This window comes from Puma concolor, chromosome D2 (genome assembly GCF_028749965.1).
Source record: "Puma concolor isolate L17-30 chromosome D2, mPumCon1.1.hap2, whole genome shotgun sequence".
Taxonomy (NCBI): Eukaryota; Metazoa; Chordata; class Mammalia; order Carnivora; family Felidae; genus Puma; species Puma concolor.
Genome location: NC_141677.1, coordinates 76,812,227 through 76,832,505, shown reverse-complemented (window position 1 = coordinate 76,832,505; position 20,279 = coordinate 76,812,227). Strand labels below are relative to the sequence as shown.

The window sequence follows — 20,279 nt, the reverse complement described above, 5'->3', positions numbered from 1 at the left end:
AACTCAGCAGGGACCTACAGAGGTGGGGCTGAGGTCTGGGCCTAGGGACTGGACCAGGGGACAGGGCACTGACACGTATGAATTTTCTGGACCCCAGGGGGCAGTGGAGAGGGTCTTGTGGCACCAGGGTGGAATCAGGGAAGGAACAGGTGGCCAGGGACCAGCCTCCCTGCAGTCTGTGGAGTGGCCTTCTTGGGCAGGCAGAGCTGGAGCTGCCAGGGTCTAGAAACAGTCCAATGTGCCCCAAGCCTTCATGGTTTCCTCACAGACAAGCCCTGCTGTGTCCTGAGCTGGCACCTCTTAGAGGCGACAGGGCCAGCCTGGCTGCCAGACCAGACAGGCTGTGGGGAGGGGTGGCCAGGAAGCCCAAGGCCAGAATCCCATGACCCTATGGTCATTTTTAAGAAGATGAAGCAAGGCCAGAGGGCTTTGTCAGTTCTTCCAGCAGAGAAAGATGAGGGGACACTGGCTCGACCTTTGAAAGCCATTGGCCAAGGTCCACTCAGAGTCCCAGGCTCAGCCACCGCCTTTCCCGCAGTAGCCACCAGGGGGCAGCAGAGGGCCAGCAGTGCCCCTAGTCCTGGTGCCCGGACAGGCACCCAGACAGCGGGCCGGAGCCTCTCTGCCTCTTCCTCCCAGCATGTCCTGTGTCCTGCTGGGGTTGTTCTGGTTCTCTGAGTCCCCGACCCTGACCTGGGATATTTGGTGATGCTCTGACCATGGCTGATGACTTCCCTCTTCTATCCTTCGCCCAGTTTGGCCCCACCGGACGTCTAAGCCAAATATTGGCAGGTCTCCTACCCCAGTTTTCAAATGTCCTTAGGGTCCCACATTTCCACCTACCTGACTTCTGTCCCCCACCCCAACTCTGGCTGCCGTGACTCCTTGGGTTTCTGGGAGGCCCAGGGGTGCAGGCAAGTGCCCGGGTACGGGCCAGCCCACAGGCCATGTGGTTTGGGTGTGTGTCTGCAAGCCTCCTTCAGTGACTCCCACACATGTGGATGGCAGATCTATGGGTCCTCTTTTTTGGAAGTGCTCAAATGGCAGATCTTGCCCCAAATCCTTCTTCCCATGGCTCTGTGACGTCAGACTGAAGCCGGTAAGAGGAAGTGGTCAAGCAGTGAGTGGATAGCTCCAGAGAGGGTCCTCCTCAGGGTGGGGAGCTATGCCACACGGTCCCTGGGCCACTAACAGTGCGGCCTTGGCTTTTCTGGAAGCAGAAGCTTCACTACTTTAATCAGCATGTCGGGCCTGCTGTTCTATACACTCCAGCCTTGTGGTTTATACACTCGAGTCAGAGAGGTGGCAGGGAGGGCAGCCTCACCCTGCTGTCTGCTGTTTCAGGTGCAGCAGCGCTCCAGGGAGAGGAAGTCTGAGGGTTCATGGGTACCCGGAGTGGGGCATCCAGGCTCTCCTGTCCATGCGTGGCTGGCACTGGAGGGCAGCTGCCTGGGGTGGGGGTGCAGCACAGTTGGGCCTGCATCAGAGGGAGAGGCCCCAAGGGGACACAGGCAGAACCCGGGAGCATGAGAGCCAGGTGGGGCCATTCCCTCCACAAAGCCTCTGGTGAGCCACTTGGGCTGGGGGGGAGGGGCAGCAGCCAGGGGTGGACTCCCTCCCAGCCCCACTTCAAAAAAAAATTTTTTTTAATGTTTGTCTTTGAGAGAGAGGGTGGGGGAGGGGCAGAGAGAGGACGACAGAATCTGAAGCAGGCTCTAGGCTCTGAGCCATCAGCACAGAGCCTGACACGGGGCTTGAACCCACGAACTGTGAGATCACAACCTGACCCGAACTTGGTCACTTAACCGACTGAGCCACCCAGGTGCCCCACCCCCTGCCCAGCTCCATTTTTGATGGCTCCGGTCACTACTTCCTCTATCAGGCTTCCTAGCCCCAGTCTGGTCCTGCCCACCCAGCTTGTCTAAACGGTGCTCCCCACCTGCACCGTCCCCATGGACGATGAAGTCCCACGGTCCTTAGATTGCTGTCATGCAGGACCTAAGCTAGTGTGGCCAGCATTCCATGGAGTGGAAGGAAAACTCTATTGTAAGATGTTCAAAGACTGAAAATATCACCACCCCAGCACCTGCATTGCCCCTGCTGGCCTCAGTCAGTGCCTGGGGATCCAGAGTTTGAGGCTGCAGGGCGCCAAGGCCAAGGGTAGGGGATGCCCCAAGATCCCTTTGTGCCTTGAGGAACCAGTTGGGATCCTCTCCTTTCTCCAAGACGTTGATTTGCCCTAACAAGGCCGGATCTGAGGGTCTCCCACGGTTCGCCCCAGCCCCTTCCCTGTCATGGGGCCTCCCTGCCTGCACCCCAGGCCTTCTGGCAGCCGTGGCCGACCACCCTGCTCCACGACCAGGACTGCTTGTTCCTCTGGCTCGCTGCTGCCACCACTCCTACCCCAGTGTGCCTGACCCTGTTCCTGTCAGCCTGTTTGCGCAGGAGGGGAGACACCACTGGACAGCCAGCCCGCGGGCAGCGTCTGCCCCACCAGGAGCTCACCATTTTGCAGATGGACTTGGCCTCCTCAGAGAACTTTGAAGAGTACACCTCCTCCGTCTCCAGGACGCGGCGGTCCACTTCCTCCCGCTTCACCTTCTCTTTGCGGCCCCGGAATGGCGACTGGCCCTCGATCATCTCATAGATGAGGCAGCCCAGACCCCAGTAGTCAGGGCTCAGGCCGTATCTCTGGTTGTTCAGGACCTCTGGGGCTGGGGGTTGAGGGGGGGAGCGAGGGGAGGTAAGAGAGAGCTGGTGGCAGGGCAGAGTCAGGGCACACGGGGCCAGGGTTGTGACTCACACCAACTGCATCCACGAGTGATGGTGTTGCTCACAGAACGCCTGAAGCTTCATGGCAAGGACATGCTTCCCCTGCTGACTCCTACTCACCAAATGCCATAAATACTGTCTCTTCCAGGGAGCCCACCCTGACTGCTCTCCTCTGTGCTTCTGGCTTCAGAAGCTTGATCACAGTGGATGGAAACGGCCTGTTCCCTTGATGTCTCCCCGACTAGAACCTGAGCTGCCTTATTCACTGCTGTGTCCCAGTAACAGGTATGACATCCGGCACAGGGTAGGTGCTGCACACATATTTATTGTCAGGAAGGAAAGTGTGTCCACCCAAAGAAAAGAGGATTTTAAGTTTACCTGGAATTCAAACAGCCTCTCACTATGGCTTCCCCACTACTTTGATAAAATGAATTTTAGATTAACCATAGAAGTGCAAAAAAGGTTAAATTTCATGTCTTCAGGCAGGTGACAAGCATCCAGAGGCAAATGCATCAACACATGTGCTGGATAACACGTATAACAGAGGCTCTGCAGATGGAGGCAGGCAGCACTCTGTGCGAGACAGACATACAGGTACACAAAGGTGTGCAGATCCATCCATCCTTCCTTCCTTCCTTCCATCCACCCACCCTTCCTTCCTTCCTTCCTTCCTTCCTTCCTTCCTTCCTTCCTTCCATATATCCATCATCCATCCTTCCTTCCTTCCTTATATCCATCCATCCTTCTATCCTTCCTTCCTTTCATCCATCCTTCCTTCCTTCCTTCCATCCATCCACACATCCATCCATCCATCCATCCATCCACCTATCCATCCATCCATCCATCCATCCTTCCTTCCATCCATCTTTCCTTCCTTCCATCCATCCATCCATCCATCCATCCATCCATCCATCCATCTATCCTTTCATCCATCCTTCCTTCCATCCATCCACCCATCCATCCATCCATCCTTCCATTCTTCCATCCATCCATCCATCCATCCATCCATCCATCCATCCACCCTTCCATTCACCCATACTTCCTTCTATCCATCCATCCATCCATCCATCCATCCATCCTTCCTTCCTTCCTTCCATCCATCTTTCCTTCCTTCCATCCATCCATCCTTCCATCCATCGTTCCATCCATCCACCTACCCATCCATCCATCCATCCATCCATCCATCCATCCTTCCTTCCTTCCATCCATCCTTCCAGCCTTCTATCCATCCATCTATCCTTCCATCCATCCATCCCTCCATCCATCCACTCATCCATCCATCTATCTATCCTTCCATTCTTCCATCCATCCATTCATCCTTCCATTCTTCCATCCATCCATCCATCCATCCAACCATCCTTCCTTCCTTCCTTCTATCCATTTATCCTTCCTTCCTTCCTTCCTTCCTTCCTTCCTTCCTTCCTTCCTTCTATCCTTCTATCCATCCATCCATCCATCCATCCATCCATCCATCCATCCGCATTTGCATGGGTACACACACAGCCACATATACATAGATACACACAGGTTCCCCAATAACATGCAACCTGAAAAGGGCCTTCTAGCAGTAGAGACAACACACAGAATCCTGTACAAGTGCTGCTGGCATGAGCCTAATGGAGGACAGCAGCATCCTCAGTACCCAGAGCTTTCTGGAGCCCCCTACCCCCTGGGACAAGTGGACATGTGTGTGAGGTACATGCAGGAGGAAGCCCAGGGGATGCCCATCACCAGAGAGGGATTCAGGAGGACCAGATGTAGCTCCAGTCTTTTCCCTGCAGCCCCCAGGATGGTGGTCCTAGAGTAGGCTTGTGGTGGGGGCTGGGGGGCAGGGCAAGGAGGCTAAGACTGGTCTCCACTTAGCATCATGCCTAGTGACACAGCAGGTGGTGCAGTCCTCTCCTTTCTGGGCCTTTCCTAGTGACCTCACTCCTCTCAGGGGCCCCCTGAAAGGCTGCCTGCCAATCACCAGACCCCTACTTGGGTTTAGCTTCTCCCAAACAGCACCATGTGCCTGCACTGACTGTTGATCCTGAGAGTGGCTTGGCTTTGAGGTGCAGGTGGGGCTGTGGTGGGGGGCTCAGAATGCTCAGTTTAGGCAAGATGAACTCTGGGCCTCAACGCTCCACCTGCCCCAGCTAAGACCTCCCACTGCCTGCTGTGGCTCCACTTCTGATCAGAGCTGCATAGAGGAGGGAGGCCCAAGAGGTGGGCTCAGGGAGGGTCCAGGCCCACACTCACCCATGTAGCCCACGGTGCCCACCCGGCCGCGGATCAGGTCTCCATCGGGAATCTTCACAGCCAGACCCAGGTCTGAAATCCGAATGTGGCCTGAGGCGGGGAGAGCACAGTTAGCGGGTCACTGGGACAGTCAGTGGACACATGGCCCACCCTGGGCGGTCCAGAGACTTGCTTGCCCCTGGTCAAGGTACACAGACTCTCGGCCCCAAGAGGGGCATCCCAATCAGCCACCTCAGGGTGACTGCAGACCCTTGGGGGCATCCAGGTGTCAGAGGATGTGGGTAAATCATTACTTTACAGGAGGAAAACATAAAGACGGGAAAGGATGTCTGGATTTGGCTGGACGATGGCCAGCCTACCCATAAAATGCCCTAATGGGCTTCTTGGAAGGCTGAGATCACCAAGTTTAAAAGACCCTGGCCTGATTCTATGATTGCTTCATGGGAAAAATGTGAGATTTTCCTGAACTTTTACAGTTTGCTTAAGGGGAAAAATTATAAAGCAATTCGGGAGGCAACTCCCTGTCCTTCCCTGTTGCTCTTTGGAGGTTCTTTGCACTCTGCCTTTGGAGAGACAAGAGTGAAGTCATCCAGGCCATGGGGAGACTGAGATGAAATGGAATCCAGGACTCCCCTCCAAAGGCCAAGATGACACAGCGCTTACAGCTCTGTCTTGCTTGGCGGCCCACTGAGGCAGGGTCACGGCCACACCAGGGACCCACAGCCCGGACCTCAGTGAGGTCCAATGTCAGGGACTCCCCACCAGGCCAGAGGGGTGCAAACTCCCTGGCTCAGCAGCCCTGATGAAGGTGGGGAGGGGAGAAGAGAGCACACAGGTTCCAGCTTTCAGGCTGCAGATGAGTGGTGGGCATGGTTCTGAGAGCAGCAGAAGAACCCCGGTGTGCCCTGGGCTCATCCAAGAAGGGCGCAGGCCCTGGGCCCTCTGCCCACTTCCCCACTCAAATCGCTCTCCAAGTCACCAATGACCTGCCTCCCTTTCTCCCTCCCCCTGCGAGGGGCTGCCTGGCATCTGAGGCATGCTGGTCTCAGCTCGCCACTGATTGCTGGGTGACCTGGGCTTGTTGGTTCCTCTAAGCCTCAATTTTGTCATCTATAATATGGGCACAGGGATGCTGGCCCTGCCCCCTCTGCAGAAATGGGAACATCTAGCCTGATAACAGATGTGAACACCATTCCCCAGGTGTGAGAGGCTAAACATGTTACCTCTGTGTGTGTACATGTGCGCATATGCATGTGTGCATGCGCGCACACACACACACACACACACACACACACACACACACACACACACAGGAAAACAACAACGGTAATGCACAGATAATGCCTAACACATTTAGAGCTGGCTATAGCTGGTGAAACAATTGCCCTTTAAGCTATTTTATTGGAGCCTCACCTCCACCCCACCCTCTGAAGTAGGCAGAGCAGGGCCCATGTTTCCATTTCACCAGCAAGGGAGATGGGGTACCAGGAAGTTGTGTGAGAGTGAAGTACTTGCCCAGGATCTCTGAAATTCTGGACTCCTCAGTCAGTGCTCTCCGTCTCTCTGTCTCTCTTTTGGCCATGCCACACTGCTGCTTCACCATGCCCACTGCCTGCCCTGGGTACCCAGGATTGGGGAGAGGGAGTGGGTGCTCTCCCTCTTTGCCCACTGCTCTCCCACAGTCCCAGGGTCATGCCTCTGAGAGTCTCTGCAGGAAGGCCCCCTGCTCCTTTTGGATTATGATGCTCTCCTTGGCTACAGAGCAGGAAAGGGGTTTCCCAAGTGGCTCCCCAACTTACCATAATCATCTAGCAGGATATTTTCGGGTTTCAAATCTCTGAAAGAGGAAGAGGACAAGCATGTGAGTGTGGGCACTCTCAGCACCAGGGCATGGCGTCCGGGTTGACTTCTTGCCGTGTTTCCTTCCCATCTCTTGGCTCAGGCTGTCTGGTCTCTTTCTGGATCCAGACAGTCTTGCACTAATTTCCTTCCTCCCAGTATGTAAAACAAATGCCGCTGTTGCCATAGGCATCTTCCCGACCTGGAGATGACTGGGAAGGGGTCAGGCAAGGGCCAGCCCTGGCTCCTATCCACACACTGACCACACCAGGGGCGGAGAATACTTCTGGCTGGTGTGGTGACAGACCCCTCTAGGGCTGGGAACACCCGGAGGTTTCAGGATGCTCTGGGATGCCCTGAAGGCAGAGCGGGGCCTGGGAATTAGGGAGGAGAAGTTACTGAGAACACAGCACCAGCTGTAGAACTGGGGCAGAGAATTGTAGAGGGCAGGCCCCCTTGGGGAAGGAAACCCCTTGTCCCCCAACTCCAGCAGAGTCATAAGCCCAAGAAAGCACAGCTGTAGGTGTGCCCGTCTCCATCTGTCCCTCCTCTCTTCTCTGATGACACAATCACTCTTCATAATAACAAGCCCCTCCCCACCCAACTGGGGTAGGGAGGCAGCAGCAGTGTCTGGTTTTACTAGAAGGTCCTTTCCACGGGTAAAAGAACAGCCAGTAGGATAGCATGTGCGACTCAGTTAAGCCATTAGCATCTGGATTGAGGATGCGACTCTCCACCAACTGGCTTTGTTTATTTAACTGCTGGCAGCTGTCCTCATGGGGAATGGTTAATGTGTTCAAATCCAGTGGGGAAGCCTCACAAGGTGATAATGGGTTTGTATGGGGTTATTTATCACAAATAAACACAAATACTTTGTTGCTCTTATTTAATTCGCGTTCTTTGATGTATTAACCGTTCCAAATAAGGGCAAGAGCCACCCTCTCAGTAAGCCAGCAGCCACAGGGTTGGAAAGATAGCTGGTGGACTAGGGCCAGAGCCCAAACCCATGGAGAGGCCACGGCAAGTGGTCCAAGTGGTGGAAGCCAGGGAAGCGCTGTGGTTCTCTTCCTCCGAGAATAAGGGCCAGAGCTTGGAGGACCGCCTTTCCTTTTGTTTTAAGAGAAAAGCCATCAAGTGGGATTTCTTTTTTCAACCCAAAGGGAATTTTTTTCTCTTTTCACTTGAATGAAAACAAAACAAAAGCCTAAATGGGGAGAATGTTGGGGGGGGTGAGAATGTTGTGGGGGGTGAGAATGTTGGGGGGGTGAGAATGTTGGGGGGTGAGAATGTTGGGGGGTAGGAATGTTGGGGGGTGAGAATATTGGGGGTGGGAATGTTGGGGTGTGTGAGAATGTTGAGGGGGTGAGAATGTTGGGGGTGGGAATTTTGGGGTGTGAGAATGTTAGGGGGGGTGAGAATGTTGGGGGGTGGGAATGTTGTGGAGGGTGAGAATGTTGGGGTGTGAATGTTGGGGGGGTGAGAATGTTCAGGGGGTGAGAATGTTGGGGGTTGGGAATGTTGGGGTGTGTGAGAATGTTGGAGTGTGAGAATGTTACGGGGGGTGAGAATGTTGGGGGGTGAGAATGCTGGGGGTGTGAGAATGTTGGGGAGGTGAGAATGTTGTGGGGGAGAGAATGTTGAGGGGGTGAGAATGTTGAGGGGGTGAGAATGTTGGGGGTGAGAATGTTGGGGGTGTGAGAATGTTGGGGGTGAGAATGTTGGGGGGTGAGAATGTTGGGGGGGTGAGAACGTTGAGGGGGTGAGAATATTGGGGTGTGAGTGTTGGGGGTGTGAGAATGTTGTGGGGGGTGAGAATGTTGAGGGGGTGAGAATGTTGGGGGGTGGGAATGTTGTGGGGGGTGAGAATGTTTAGGGGGTGAGAATGTTGGGGGTTGAGAATGTTTAGGGGGTGAGAATGTTGGGGGTGTGAGAATGTTGAGGGCGTGAGAATGTTGGGGGTGTGAAAATGTTGGGGGGGTGAAAATGTTGGGGGGGTGAGACTGTTGGGGGGGTGGGAATGTTGGGGTATGAGAATGTTGGGGTGTGAGAATGTTGGCGGGTGAGAATGTGGTGGGGGGTGAGAATGTTGAGGGGGTGAGAATGTTGGGGGTGTGAGAATGTTGGGGGTTGAGAATGTTTAGGGGGTGAGAATGTCGAGGGGGTGAGAATGTTGGGGGTGTGAGAATGTTGAGGGGGTGAGAATGTTGGGGGGGTGAGACTGTTGGGGGGGTGAGAATGTTGGGGGGGTGAGAATGTTGGGAGGTGGGAATGTTGTGGTATGAGAATGTTGGGGTGTGAGAATGTTGGGGGGTGAGAATGTGGGGGGTGAGAATGTTGAGGGGGTGAGAATGTTGGGGGGGTGAGAATGTTGTGGTTTGTGAATGTTTAGGGGGTGAAAATGTTGAGGGGGTGAGAATGTTGGGGGTGTGAGAATGTTGGGGGTGTGAGAATGTTGAGGGGGTGAGAATGTTGGGGGGGTGAGAATGTTGGGGTGAGAATGTTGGGGGGGTGAGAATGTTGAGGGGGTGAGAATGTTGTGGGGGGTGAGAATGTTGGGGGGGGTGAGAATGTTAGGGGGTGGGAATGTTGGGGGTGTGAGAAAATTGGGGGGGTGAGACTGTTCAGGGGGTGAGAATGTTGGGGCGTGGGAATGTCGGGCTGTGAGAATATTGGGGGTTTGAGAATGTTGGGGGGTGGGAATGTTGGGTTGTGAGAATGTTGGGGGGGTGAGAATGTTGGGGGGGTGAGAATGTCGGCGGTGTCAGAATGTTGGGGGGTGGGAATGTTGGGGAGTGAGAATGTTGGGGGGGTGAGAATGTTGGCGGGTGGGAATGTTGGGGGGGTGAGAATGTTGGGATGTCAGAATGTCGGGGTGTGAGAATGTTGGGGGCTGAGATTGTCGGGGGGGGGTGAGAATGTTGGGGGTGTGAGAATGTGGGGGCGTGAGAATGTTGGGGGGGTCAAGACCATTCCCTCTTGTTTCAAAACGTTCTTGGACTCCCAAGATCATCCCTGCCAAGAGCTCTGTGGCAAAGGTCTCCAACTGGGGTGTGTGTGTCCACTGGGTCTGCGGGAACAGTCCAGGGGCTTCTCTGTGGGCTGAGGTTTTCAAGAACGTGTATTTCTAGATCTCTAACCTGAGAAGGCCCTGTGCTGGCATTCTCTGGGATCTCCCCACCACGTGCCCTTTCTCAACGGGCAGATTCCAACTGACAGAAGAAAAGCAGCCTCCTTCTCGATCTGATTGCTATGGTGTCCTGCTCCAGGACCCCAATCAGAAATGGGTTCTACTAGGGGCACCCGGGTGGCTTAGGCAGTTATGTGTCCGACTTCGGCTCAGGTCATGATCTCGTGGTCCGTGAGTTCGAGCCCCAAGTCAGGCTCTGTGCTGCCAGCTCAGAGCCTGGAGCCCGCTTCAGATTCTGTGTCTCTGTCTCTCTCTGCCCTTGCCCTGCTGGCGCTCTGTCTGTCTCCCTCTCTCTCTCTGCCCCTCCCCCCACTCAAAAATAAATACACATTTAAAAAAATTTTAAAAAAAAGAAATGGGTTCTACTAAAATCGTTACAATGGCAACTTAACACAAGTTATTTTAACACTGAGAGCCTATGGTGAAAGGAAATTAAAATAAAAATCTTATATATATCCATCCATTTCAGGTCCACATGCTGCTCAATGATAGACTTTTAGGCCAAAAAAGAGATGATGTTATAATAACATTCTGTGGGGGAGGAAGGGAGTGGGGAAGAGAGTGATAGATCCCTCACCTTTAAAGAGTTTTCATGGATTTTTTACAATTAATTAATTATTAATGTTTATTTAATTTTGGGGGGGGAATGGACAGAGAGAGGGAGACACCAAATCGGAAGCAGGCTCCAGGCTCTGAGCTGTCAGCACAGAGCTTGACATGGGGCTTGAACTCACGAACTGTGAGATCATGACCTGAGCCAAAGTCAGATGCTTAACTGGCTGAGCCACCCAGGCACCCCTGTCAGGCGTTTTGACTTAAAAAAAACTATTTTCTTAAGTCTATTTATTTATTCTGAGAGAGAGCGCATATGCAGGGGAGGAGAGAGAGGGTGAGAGAGAATCCCAAGCGGGCTCCTTGCCGTCAGTGCGGAGCCCAATGCAGGGCTTGAACTCACAAATTGTGAGATTGTGACCTGAGCCGAAAGCAGCTCGGGTGGGACGCTGAACAGACTGAGCCACCCAGGCACCCCGTCATGCATTTTTGGTGGAAATCCATTTGCTGTAGCAATTAGATTCCACTGGATACCTTCAAAAATGCGATGTTAATTGCTGAGCTTCAAAATATCAGCCACTGTTTTAACAAATGATATACTATTTAGGATGTCTCCTTGATGTATGAGGGCACACAGATTTTCAAATTTCCTTGAGAGGGGCAGTGAGAAAAGTTTGAAAACCACTGCTTGTGGAACCCATAAAGTCAAACAATATGGGATGGACCGAGGTCTGTGCTGCTGTGGTGATGATCCTACTGTCTTTCTGGGACCGGCTCACCGAGCTTCTGGCGGGCCGGGCTGGAAGGCACCGGTGGCCTTGGCCCATCCTCATCAACTCTGAAGGACTAGCACCTCATACACTTGGCCCCCCAAGCAGCCCGCCTCACTTACGTGGTCCAGGGCGTGAGTTTCTCTGGTGACGGCTGGGCCCCGAGTCCCAGGGCGGGGGTCCCTGCCTGACCCCGGGTGTGGAAGGTCAGCCCCCACTCAGCCGCTGGTGGCGGGACCAGGTGGTGAGCCCGCTCACCTGTACACGGTGTCCTCCCGGTGGAGGTCTTCCAAGCCACAGAGGATTTCTGCCGCATAAAACAAGGCTCGCTCCTCCTCGAAGCCAGGGTTGCCCATGTTGTAGATGTGGAACTTCAGGTCACCCCCGTTCATGATGGTCAGAACCAAGCACAGCGCGTCCTTGGTCTCGTAGGCATAGGCCAGGTTGACCTGGGAGCACAAGACAGCCCTGCGGTGAGGTTCCAGCCACCGCTATCCGCTTCCACTCTTCCTCCTCAGGGTCCTCGAGGCTGGAGGGGGAGGGCCGGAGTGGGGGGGGGCTCTCAGCACCTTCGTGCCACCGCCCTGCACCCGGGCAGCCTCATGGCACCGCTGCCCATTGCCCCTCTTGGCTGACGAAGGACTCGGACCTTCCAATATGGCGGTTCCAGGCGAGGAGGCAAAGTGGGGGAGGGCAGGCTGGTACTCGGCCCTTTTGGGAAGCCTGACAGATGGTGCCTGTACGTTTACACAGACAAAAGCACGTGCCTGCTTCATTTAGTTAAAACTGTGGGTTGCCTTAGCTGGCCAGTTAAGAAAAGCGGGGCCCAGATGCCTTTTGGGCTGGGGTCTCATTGTCACGGGGACGCTGGGAGCAGGCTGTGGAAGTGGCCAGTGGGACTCTGTGAAGTGGAGCGCAGTTTGGCAAAGACTGCCTCCTCTTGCATGCAGGACACATCCGGTCAAAGGGACCAATCACAGGCAGGACCTAGTTCCTTGCCGGTGCAGACCAGCTGCCCAAGAATGGATGCAGGCCATGAGACTGCGGGAGAGGCGGCAGGGCTGGTTCTGAGGCAAAGTACGCTGGGTGGTTCTCGTCCCTCTCCACTTAGGGAGCCAATACAAATGAAATCTGGCCACCACGGACCAGGCTGGGGACAGGCTGGGCCATAAAACTCGGATGCAAAAGTCAGGAACGATGGGAATTATTTCTGAGGGAAGGAAACAGAACGGGAGCCGAGCGGGAGGGCTCTGGGGACTGTGCTGGGTGCCAGCCTCTGAGCTGGCCCTCCTTCCCACACCTGCCTACGATCACCAAGGAGGGGCTCCTGGAGGGCACTACGGGGACTCCCTGCCAGGGGCAGGGGGCAGGGCACGGTGGAAGGCGGTCTGGGTCCTTGATGATGTGCCACCCCATTTATCAGGCACACGGCCCTTCTCCCTGGAGGAGGACCCACCATCACCAACCCCTATGAGAGCCAGTGCTGCCCCTTCCTTTAATGATGGGGGTTCCACAGGCAGCACTGAGGCAGTGACCTATGGTCCCAATTGAAGGGAGCCGGCAGCAGAGAGGAAGGTTCTGGCCTCAAAGGGGCCTAGGGCCAAAATGCCAGCTAGTGGGAGCACAGCACCATCACACTGCCCAGGATGGGGCCGGCAGCCGAGGGCAGCCTGAGATGACGGGGAGAATGCACGCTCCCGTCCCCTCTGAGCGTCGCCTTACAGAACCACGCCCTCCGGGGAATGACTGAAGCACTGGGTTGATGGCCTCTCTCGCTCCCACACAGCTGGTGGGCGTTTAGCTGGCACAACCTTCAGGGAGAGCCATCTGGGAACTGCTTCCAAATGGAAAACGCGCACACCCTCTGACACTGCCTTCCTCCACAGGGAGTACATCCTACGGACACACGGAGATGTGCCAAAGGCATGTTCAAGGGGTGACACGGCAGCCTTGTTCGCAGTGGCTTGGAGACCAGAACCCATCTGTATCTGTGGGGACGGGCTGCACAGCTTATGGTTTATCTCTTTGCTGTGTCGCAGGGGATGGTGTGCGGCGTGAAAAAAAGAGGTGCCGCCGTAGATCTGGCCACAGGAAAAGACCTACAATTTAAGGGGAAATCACTGCAGCGAAAGATGTCTGGTAGGACTCCCCTGGCTAAAAATAATAAAGCCCATACATGAATCAGACATGTTGGAATGGCTACCCAAAGACAGAAGCTTTTGTTTTCAGTTTGAACCTGTTTGTGCTGTTTGAGTGTCGACCCTGTACATATATATTGTTTTTTACAGTGACGTGTGGCAGAGGCATTTCGAGCTGACCAAACACCCACGTACTCTTCCACACCTCCCTGCAGCTGGTTTGTCCCTTGCAGGGACTGGTTCTGCCCAACAGCCTGTGGGCGGAGTGAGGGATGTTCCTGCAGCTGAGGCAGTAAGGGTCCCTGGGCAAGCCCCCCCCCCGGCACACGCTTTCAAGACTCCAGGTGGGGCAGCTGTAAGGTGCGGGAGGGTGGCCGGATCTGGCTGGACCCTACGTGTGTGACGCTGGCCCGTGTTGTTTCCAGCTACTTCGAGCTGGGGGTTAGTTCCTGCAGCAGAGCCTGGCCTGGTCATGGTGACACAAGGCACATAAACAAGATGGCGGCTCTCCAGGATACTGACGCTTAGGTCTCCCCTGTGATGAAACCAGCCTACAGGGATCTGTGGAAACAAAGCTCCTTGGCCGGGCCCAAGGTGGGCTGCTTTTGTCCCCTGAGGAGCTTCCCAGGTGGTCCCGGAGAACAGAGGCCATGGGCCCACACAGAGGGGAGCCAGGCCAGTTCTAGTGACAGGACCAAGGCAGCCACAATTGACCACGAGTAGCCTCGTGATGGAGGGAATGCCTGGCTGCCTTTCCACAGCTCATTGCTGCCACACTGGACGGCCACTCCCTTCCCTAGGCACGGAAGCCCTGGTCACCAGAAGGGTGGCCTGTCGCTGGGGCCTGGACACTCACCACAAACTGGCTGTTGACCTTCTCCAGGATCTGCTTCTCGTTGAGTGCCATGGACTCCCCTTTCCTCTTTTTGATCCTCTTCTTCTCCAAGCGCTTGCAGGCATACATTTTACCCGTGGCCCGGACCTGGCAGGCACAGACCTGAGGTGCAAGAAAGACGACAAGGGTATGGAACAGGTGGAGGTCTGCCCCAGGCTCTTCCGTGGCTGGGTCTGCAGGGCTGGCAACTGATATGCCTAAGGGTGTTCCCAGTCTCGGGGCCCAAGGATGCCTAGCCTTGGACCCACCCCTGCCCCAGGCCCTGCCCCCAAGATCTGGCTTTAGTGCCCCCTTACCCTCCCTCCTTCGTCCTTCACATGAGTCCTGGCCCTTGAAGGTACACCATCAGCCATTTATGCAGATGTTTAGAGGACTGGCCAAGGCCTAAAGTACTGTCCCTCTCTCAGAGGCAACTAGATTTTCTCCGTCCCACGCTTCCAACAGGATGCAGCCGTTGCTAACTGGGGACTTCCAGGCACCAGCTGCTGGTAAGGGAAGCTTGTTTTGGTGTCGGACCCCTAACAACCCCGACTTTGTAACTCAGCAGAACGGGAGCCGGGGCATTTGGGGTCTTGTCTTCTTGACTCCACGCCTCTTTGGTTGTGTGACCTTGGCCCGGGTCATCAACCATTCTGACCCTCAGCTTTCCTCATCCCTAAAATGGGAATAACAAGGCTTGCCTCCCAGTCTGGGAACATCAGGCGAAATACAACAGCACCTATTAACAGCAGCATCTGGCCACTCCTCCCTCCAAAGACAGCTAAGAACACCCGTTTCTCCTCTTCAGACTCAAACCCTGACTGAGGCTGGTTCCAAGAGGACCTCTGTCCCACGGGCCCTGCGGGACAGCCTCGTGTCTCACCTTGGTGGCACCTCCAGGCCCTATGCCCCACCCCCCTCTCCACCAGGGGGCGCAGGGCACCGTAGGTGCCTCCGGAAGGGACAAAAACAGTGACAGAGTCTGGGAACTTCCAAAGACGTGGACATTCACTCACCTCCCCAAAGCCCCCTTTTCCCAGCACTCTGTACTGCCGGAAAGTGTTCTTGGTCACCGGTTGCCTGGAAAAAAGCAAGAATCCAACATGGGTCTCACGGTGCGGAGATGGAGAATCCCCAAAAAATCAACAGCAGCAGCAATCGCACACCTTCCCGAACGAGCCAGGATTCCTCCCTGTGGGTGGGACCCCCAAGGACCGGCTCCGCGGCTGGCTGTTCACATCCCCGGCCACCCGCCCTCGGCCCCCTGCGGCTTGGGACACCTGCCAGTCCTCGCCGGCTTGGAGGGAAGAGTGGAGGCCCGGAGATGTGCGCTAAAGCTGCTTCACCACACTTTCCGTGTGGTTCCCCTCTCTCTCCCCAGTGAAAATCAGGTGGCTAAGCTCAGAAAGAAGCTGTGTTCTCTGCAGGGAGAAGGGAGGGGCCCAGGAGCCACAGAGGTTCAGTGTCCCAGGGAGGGCACAGCAGTCCTCCCCACACCTGCACATCTCGCCCACCTGCCCACCTCCGGTCCCCAGGGAGAAAGGCTGCTGGTCATCCTTGACCACCGGTCCCCAGCCTTTCCACCCCCGAGGGTCCCTTTATCACATTTCCCCCTGAGCTCCAGAACACTAGACGGTCCTGTCTGCCCAAAGCGGGATTTATGAAGTAATCATCGCTTTGTGTCTCCTGACCCCCCATTTTAATTAGCTGAGGCCATTTATGATGTCTAATCAGGCAGGCCCTCTATGAGGCCAGGGTGGGACTTCACAGAGTAAATAATCAGTCATCTAAAATTGCCTCGAAGAACCCCATGGTGCAGACAGCTTGGGCTTTTTCATCACTGGCCTGTTTGGTTAAAAATAACCAGCTTCCTGGGGCGCCTGGGTGGCGCAGTCGGTTAAGCGTCCGACTTCAGCCAGGTCACGATCTCGCGGTTCATGAGTTCGAGCCCCGTGTCGGGCTCTGGGCTGATGGCTCAGAGCCTGGAGCCTGTTTCCGATTCTGTGTCTCCCTCCCTCTCTGCCCCTCCCCCATTATGCTCTGTCTCTCTCTGTCCCAAAAATAAATAAACGTTGAAAAAAAAAATTAAAAAAAAAGAAAGAAAAAAAAAATAACCAGCTTCCTTTCGCCCCGCCACCCCAGCTTTTCTGAGGTATAACTGACAAACGGCATCCAACTTGGTGTTTTGATGCACGTACACAAACGATGCACGTACATGTGAAACGATCACCACGATCAAGCTAACCAACATTCTGTCACCTCACGTAGTTACCGTTTTTTCTCTTCCTCTCTCGCTCTCTCTCCCTGGTGAGAACACTTAAGATTTACCGTCTCAGCAAATTTCAAGCACACAATACAGTACCGTTAGCTAGTGTTACTCACTGTACATCAGATCTCCGGAGCGTATTCATCTCGCACGATGAACTGAAACTTTACACCCCTTGACCTACATGTCTCCCCATTTCCCCCACCCCCAGCCCCTGGCAACCACCAGTCTACTCTGCCTCTAGGACTCTGACGTTATTTTAGATTCCACATATAAGTGAGATCAGACAGTATTTGTCTGTGTCTGCCTTATTTCACTTGGTGTAATGTCCTCCGGGCATCCCCCCCCCCCCCTTACCAAAAATGGCGGGATTTCCTTCTCTTTGAAGGCCGAATAATATTCCGTTGTATGTATTTGCCACACTTTCCCTCTCGTGCTCCTGGCAGCATTATTCACAACGGCAAAGATATGGAAAAACCTGAGTGTCCTTGGACCATGAGCGGCTAAAGAACACCCCACTTTTAGGATGCTGAACTTAGCTCTTGGAGCTCCAGGACTATTTCTGAGCATCCGACCCCACCCCAGAGGCCGGACCAGGGCAGAGGCCGGGGTGTGACTGAATTGGCCCAAATAATTGGGTCAGCTTGGGAAAGACCAGTGAGCCTCTGCTCACCCAGCAGCTCCTGAATGAAGCTTCTGTAGAAACCTTTCCGGCTGCTGGGTCCTGAGGAGGATTTGGATTTCAGGTCCTGGGCACCACACTTCTCTCAGGACAGTCCTGAGACGCCAGGACTCTGCCTGGAGTTCACACGCCCTGACCCACTCTCTCTTCTGTTTCTTTAGGAAGCGGGGCCCGACCGTGCTGCTAACACAGGGCCGCCCCTCCGCAGGGCTCTCCCCGGCCCCGTATCCTTCTGCACGCGAGCAAACGGGCTGCAGCGAGGCCTGCCATACGGCTGCACCCGCCATGTGGCCCTGGGAAGCCTTTCCACAGCCGCCCTCGAAACCACATGAAGGCGCCCGGGCCTAACAGTTTACGATACATGGAGAACAAACAGTCGGTCGACATTACCACAGAGCTCCTCTGCTAGGGGAAATGAGTGTAATACAATTTCCGAGGAATTTCTTGGTTAACCTTGGGAGGGAAAAAAAAAAATCCCTTTAATATTTCAACAGGGCAGCACCAACAGGCCATGATCTTGTTAGCAAAAAAAAAAAAAAAAAAAAGGAAAGGGAGGAAGCAGGCTGCTGTCAGTCACTTGGGGCATTTCTAGGCCAGTCCTGCCCTACCGGCTTCAACAACTTAACGCCCACAAAAGGGCCTGACTTCTTTGCAGCCAGCGCACGGATTCAAAAAGTCTGTTTCCCCATTTCGAGTGTTCAGTACAGACAAGTAAAATGCAAGCCAGTGGCCACAGCTAAAGGATTCTATTGGAACAGAGTGCTGGGTGGAATGAGGACTGGGTGAAGGACTGGATCAAGAACCTTGGGTTCAGGTTCCAGCCGTGCCAGGCCCTTGAGTGTGAGCCAGGGTCAATCGATCAACCTCTCTGAGGCTTGTGTCTTCAGTTAAATGGAGATGCTGACAAGGCAGCTTTGTAGGCTGATGTAGTCAGACATCCCTACTAAAACTCCAGGAATAAAGGACATGTCTCCTCTGGGGGTCTTTATGGCAACAGTCCCCACTGCTTGAAGCACCTTGCATGCACACTAATGTGATCCTCACGCCTGCCTCAGGAGGTGGGACTGTCCCCCTTCTGCAGGCGAGAATGCCGAGGCTCTGAGAAGGGAAGTGAGTTGCCCCAGGTCATGAGGGGGGTGGTGGTGGTGTCGAAGCCGGGATCCCAAGAAGGATGTTGCAGAGCCCACATCCCGCGTCTCACACCCACACTGCCACCCTGGGAAGGTGGGTACAGATCGGGTCGTGTGGCACACAGCCTAGGGCTCTGGGGCGGGGCGAGGGGGCACGATGACTACGTCCCCACCAGACTTTCTTGTGATCATCAGAAACACAAGGGCCAGCTGTTCCTTCCCATATCAGAAGCTTGAGGATGACAGCCACAGCAACACTGATGACCTCAACGGCAACCACAACAACCGTATCCAGCAGTTTGACTTCCTGGGGCCAGACGGCTGACCTTTCTGGAGCACTTGCCTTATTCTAGGCGTGGACTATGCTTAGTTCATCTCATCCCCACCCAAGCCTACAAAGGCAGGCACTATTATTATCCCCATTTTTCGGATAAGGAGACTGAGGAGGGGAGAGGTGAGCAACCCTTCCTGAGGTCCCTCTGGAGACGGTCGAGCCGGGACTCAGACCCAGACTGTGGCTCTGGGGCCCTCCGCAGGATGTCTGCACTGACCCCTCACTTCTCTGGCTCTCCTGGAGCCATGATGTGCATGTGCGAGGGGGCCAGTGGCAGTGAGTGGCCAACAGAGAAGACTGTCTCCTGTTCCACTGTCAATTCCCACCAGTGGGGGTGGAAAGAAATGCCCCCCCCAGTGGTACAGAACAGGGTGTTTTCCTCTGGGCTTCCTGAAGTGGGAAGGGAAGGGTCATGAATGGGGTTTCTAGGGCGTTCCTGTCCTGCGGCTTCCTCAGAGTCTGCAGGGCACTTGGCCAGCAAAGGTGGTGACACACAGAAGCAAGATGGCTCCTTGCCTTCTAACCAAAACATGCCCAGATACCCATGAGCGTCGGAACTCTGGCACAGGGAACCCTGGGCTGTGGGAGGGGATGCTCCCACCCTCATCCCGCAGCTGAGCCCAGCACGGATACAACGTAGGCATCGCCCCGTTCTGCAAATCCTGCAACAGTATGGTAGGCAGAGCCTGGTGCTGGGGGTCCCCCTCGGCTGCACTGCTCGCCTGCTGTGTGACGAGGCCAACCACGCCCTCTCTGTGGGTCTCCCTCCTCATCGGTCACATGGAGGCCGCAGCTGTCAGGCCAAGCCACCGCCATGTCTGCGAGAGCACTTTGCAGCAGAAAGGTAGCAAGTAAAACAGGAAAAGATGCTTGGTCTCACCCATTATCAGAGATGAAAACATAAACAAGGAAAGCCCGATGCTCACATGGGAAGGCACGAGACTGGTGTTAATGAAGCTGAGAGGGAAGAGGGCACTGGGGCACTGGCAGGACTGGAGACGAGGGCAGCTGTTGGGAGGGCAATCTAGCAGTCCCTCGTGGTTTAAAAGCAGTGCTTTGTGACCCAGACATTCCTCTGCTAGAGATTTCTATGGACGTACTTGCGAAAGGGCAGGAAGACGTATGTATAAAGCTATTCATTATTTAGGGAAGATGGTACACAAAATTGAGAGCAACCTCCATGTCCATCAACAGGGGATTGGGCTAAATAAGGGATGTGTAATTCGCCCAAAAATATGGCAGCTCTTTATTCACTGGCAGGGGAAGAATTCCCAAAGACAGTGAACCAAAAAAATAAGGATAAGTATGTATGCATGTATGAGGGTGTGAATCGCGTGTACACTTTAGTAAGAACAGAGCGTTTCTAGAAGAATAGCCAAGAACTTCAGCAACGGGAGGAGGATGGCTAATTTTATTTGAACCATGGACCCATGGAGGTAACGGATTTGTATGTGGGTTTTCAGGTGACAGGCGTGTACTCTCGCCCCCTGCCCC

General features: G+C 54.7%; 1 protein-coding gene across 2 annotated transcripts in view; it reads right to left on the bottom strand.

Moving 5' to 3' along the window:
• The window catches only part of GRK5 (G protein-coupled receptor kinase 5), a 217,941-nt gene that overhangs the window by 10,372 nt on the left and 187,290 nt on the right, over positions 1 to 20,279 (bottom strand). For both annotated transcript variants that reach the window (XM_086680996.1, XM_086680997.1), the window contains 6 exons: positions 15,390 to 15,453; positions 14,356 to 14,496; positions 11,620 to 11,810; positions 6,813 to 6,850; positions 5,014 to 5,103; positions 2,506 to 2,714 (listed from right to left, as the gene is read on the bottom strand). In XM_086680996.1, the coding sequence (XP_086537122.1) occupies positions 2,506 to 2,714; positions 5,014 to 5,103; positions 6,813 to 6,850; positions 11,620 to 11,810; positions 14,356 to 14,496; positions 15,390 to 15,453 (733 nt within the window). The remainder of the gene's footprint in view (positions 1 to 2,505; positions 2,715 to 5,013; positions 5,104 to 6,812; positions 6,851 to 11,619; positions 11,811 to 14,355; positions 14,497 to 15,389; positions 15,454 to 20,279) is intronic.